The 3,830-nt window shown below is 45.8% G+C and overlaps 1 protein-coding gene across 1 annotated transcript in view; it reads right to left on the bottom strand.

The window, feature by feature from the left end:
* Nucleotides 1–2,035: 2,035 nt before the first annotated feature.
* LOC105524044 (leucine-rich repeats and immunoglobulin-like domains protein 1) overlaps nucleotides 2,036–3,830 on the bottom strand; it is a gene marked incomplete at its 5' end in the record, with an annotated part of 113,240 nt that continues 111,445 nt past the window's right edge. Inside the window, 4 exon segments of the mRNA XM_011959136.1 lie at nucleotides 2,036–2,294; nucleotides 2,296–2,374; nucleotides 2,474–2,749; nucleotides 3,365–3,511. Coding sequence (XP_011814526.1) covers nucleotides 2,150–2,294; nucleotides 2,296–2,374; nucleotides 2,474–2,749; nucleotides 3,365–3,511 — 647 coding nt within the window.

Below are 3,830 nucleotides of genomic sequence, written 5' to 3'. Positions count from 1 at the left end.
AAATAAATAAATAAATAAATAAATAAGTCTGGTAATGCTGAGGCCAGGCCTTTCAGAGCTTTCATTTGATCTGTATCTGATCTTTCATTTCCTGCCACCTGATGGTGGATTCAGCAGAAGGCAAGTGGTTATAATTTTAAAAGAATAGCTTGTTTGGGAAAAGGAGACTTGGGGAAGAAGCTGTGTATGTGGGTGTTTCTCCCCCTAGTTTAATTCCTGTTGTGTAAGGTTAGGCTCTGTTGAAAAAAGAATGAACTACACAGGTGCGTAGCAAGCATTCTTTCTGGGTAACTAGGCTGTTGGTTTTAATTACCCTCAGATTTCACCCATAAAAACACACCATGTATTATTTTCCAGAGCTGTGTCCAGCGCCCCCTGTGGTGTGTGAGAGAAAAGCAGCCGCAGCTGAAGTGACTAGATGGGCCCAGCTGGCTTCGTGCAGGAGGACACGGTGGGTGAGCCATTCTTGCCATTCTCCGTGTCAGGCTGAAAGGAGGGCCCGGGCCAGCTTTGAAAACAGCGTTGCTAGAAGTAGGCAGGATGAAATGGAAAGGTCACCACACTTTGGGATTTTAGAGCTTGACTAACAAGCTCCAGGCGTAGAAGAATTCAGAACGAAATCTCAGGAATCTAGCAGTGTTGTCTGCCCCGGAGCAAACAGTATATAATTTTGCTTTGCCTATTTTTTTTTTTTTTCTTTTTTGGGGAAAGATAATTAAAGGCAGAATGACTGCCTTTGCAAAAGGAGGACCACCAACTGTACTGACATTTATAAATGAACCTTTATTAAAGAAAGACACTTCAATGCCATCTGTTAGAGACTTCAATATTTTACATGGTTTTCAATGTGCACTGTACCAAAATTTCTATAAATAAATAACTTTGTACATAAAAGTAATACTTCCTCTTTCACATTGCCTCTCAGAAGCAGCAAATTCACATATTTTGTGCAAGTAAGATTAGTCAGTTAACTGTCAACAAAATTCTAAATGTGCTTACCCTTTTGAACAGTGATGACACCTGACAGCAATTGTTAACTATTTTCTCAGTAACTTTGGACAAAGGAACATTTTAAGGATGTTGTTTCTATGTAAGTTAAGTTTTACTAAATTACACACTGGCACTCACAAGATGGTTAGCTACCAGTCTCCAAAGTGCAAATATACCCAGAACCCAGGTCAAGGTCTAAGTCTTTTCCAGTCCCAGCTCAGTTTCATCTGTGCGCGGGAATGGTATGGACAGGCCTGCTCTGGATCCTCAGTAGAAATAAGGTAGCCCTGAAAAGAAAGAACTTCCTCCTTGCTATCCCCCAAGACCAATGTAATACTCATTATATTGGCAGAACGAAAACATCACTATAGAAAAATCCACAGGTACCAACACCAGCAGCCTTTACCTTAATTAAAAGTCTCAACTAGCAATCGAATGATACTGAGAAGGCCACATTTGCTTTTATCATAAAATCTTAAGAGAAGGAGGAAAGGCAGTGCTTAATTAACTGTTCTGACCATTTGCTTGTGATGGATTAACAACCCTCATTCTATGCCTTAAAGACAGGACTTAAACCTAAAAGGAAAAGCCATTCACTACAAGTGTGGATGGCACCCTGCACCCCTGGCTCTACAGGGAGGCCTGTCCCAGGGGCATCCACACGACCAGTGCTCTCCTGAGAGTCTGACCACGCAGCAGCCTAGGGGTCTGTCTACGAAGTGCAATACAACTCCAAGGCCTTCCCTCCTTCCCATCCCCACCAAAAACTCCTGCTAACAAACGTGGTTGTAGCCTGTACAAATTCCAGCCATGCGTTAAGGCACCAGCACTACTTCCCCACCCCCCTCCAAAATTAAACAGCAACCTGCTTTGAAAAATAACATTGTCAAAATTGTATCATTTTTTCTGTGTAATTTTTTTCTGTTAACCATAGCCTCTGTAAAAGACATATATGAAATCTCTGAACACTCTTATGTGCAATGGTATCAAATACTTTTTCTGCCTTTTGTACACAAATCCCCTCTTGCGTTTCTGTGCTTCCAGATGGAAGTTATAACTATGTACAGATGAGTGACGCTTGAACCCAAGCTTCCTCACAGCCTCTCCTACCTCTCTTTCTCATAGAGACTGGCATAACAAGAGCTGAGGTAGACAAAACCTAGCTTTTTGGTGCCAACAGCAGTGGCACCCTCTGTTTCCCGGGGAGCTGTCCTGTCAGTGGCACGGACGCAGGCCTGGAGTCACATGCTTTGGGGAGATGGCCATTGGAAACAAGGAAGTGCTGGGCAGCTGTGCGCTCTGGAGCCTGAAGTTAACGAAGATGCAGGCTGTGGCTCTGCGTACTCCAGGTCATACAACCTTGCTAAAGTCCAGGAAGAAACCCCTACGAGGAAAGAAAGGACCTGTCAGACCCCCCACTTGACCGTTTAAGCAGCTCCCAACCCACCTGGGAGTAACTCCTCAGAAGAGAGTAAAAAGTTACCTTTCCCATCTAGAGATACCATTGGCTTTTTCTTCACAGCCATCAGCATTCTATCGTGATTACTGGGGTAGAGCGACCCCTGGCACTCGAGGCAGGACCCAGCGGCAGTCCCGCTGCACTGGTGATGTGGAGAATGCTCTTGGTCACTCCCACCCGGCTCCGGGCCGTTTGGCTGCACGCTGTCTCTGGACACAGGCTGGAGGGGGATGTCTTGTTTCCTGGAGTCACAGCCTACTTGAGTGCTGCAGTCACTGCATACAACCCGGCCACCATGTTCTGAAGGACAGTGCCAAAGATGGGTTAGAGCCACTGCTGTGGGAGGCTTCATCCCCCCACAGAGAACAGGCTGCTCAGCTCCACTGTGCAAGGTGAGAACCCGACTGCAAACACGGTGTGCGTGCTTCCTCTTTCCCCCAACTATGTCGCCAGAAAAAGGACTGGGCAAACACCAAGCCACTCATCTACTGTGGGATCTTTCATGTTTACAGTGAATTTCATACTCAGAGAATACAGTCTCACTACTTCAGGGGGGAAAGAGCCATTAGCGTTAGGTACTATGCAGTGTTGGGTCTTTTCAACAATTAGAAATTAAGCCTCAAAATAGCCCTGGTGAAAAGGTGCCGACTGAAACGACATTTGTGCCTTGCTCCTTATTTAAGTTGCTTATAAGTCTAGAAAATTCATGCTCAGGCTTACCATGCCATAGATTTATTTAGGAGAAACTATTCTAGAATCAAGAGAGCCAGGCCCAAGCTTCCCATTTCTATACTGAATACCAAATTTGCAGACCGCTGTGGACTAAGAATGTGTCTCCCCCTTTGATGTACTGACTAGGTCAGCCCCAATTTCCACTTCAGAAAGAAACTACTTCCGACGGGAAGCATCTCACACCAATCTTCTGCGGCCCAGGTGTCCCTTCCGCTTTCTCCGTCCCTTTCCACGACTCTTTGTGATACCCAGTACAGAGCTTTGGCTGCCTGCAGGCAATGCTGTGAGCATCGGCCTCTGGAAAGTGGCTTGCATCTCTTGGACAGACACTTGCAGTGAATTCCAACACGATTAGAAACTCTGGGCTTGGTATTTCACAGTAAGCCTTATGAAAGGAATGAGCTAGGCCACTAGAATAATCATTTTTTAAAAAGTTCTTCAGACAGTGGCTCAAGCCTGTAATCCCAGCACTTTGGGAGGCCGAGACGGGTGGATCACAAGGTCAGGACATCCAGACCATCCTGGCGAACACGGTGAAACCCCGTCTCTACTAAAAAAAATTCAAAAAACTAACTGGGTGTGGTGGCGGCGCCTGTAGTCCCAGCTACTCGGGAGGCTGAGGCAGGAGAATGGTGTAAACCCGGGAGGC

The sequence above is a fragment of the Colobus angolensis genome, unplaced genomic scaffold (assembly GCF_000951035.1).
Source record: "Colobus angolensis palliatus isolate OR3802 unplaced genomic scaffold, Cang.pa_1.0 Scaffold482, whole genome shotgun sequence".
NCBI lineage: Eukaryota > Metazoa > Chordata > Mammalia > Primates > Cercopithecidae > Colobus > Colobus angolensis.
Note: the sequence above shows the minus strand (reverse complement) of the source record. Positions and strands in the feature narration are given on the sequence as shown.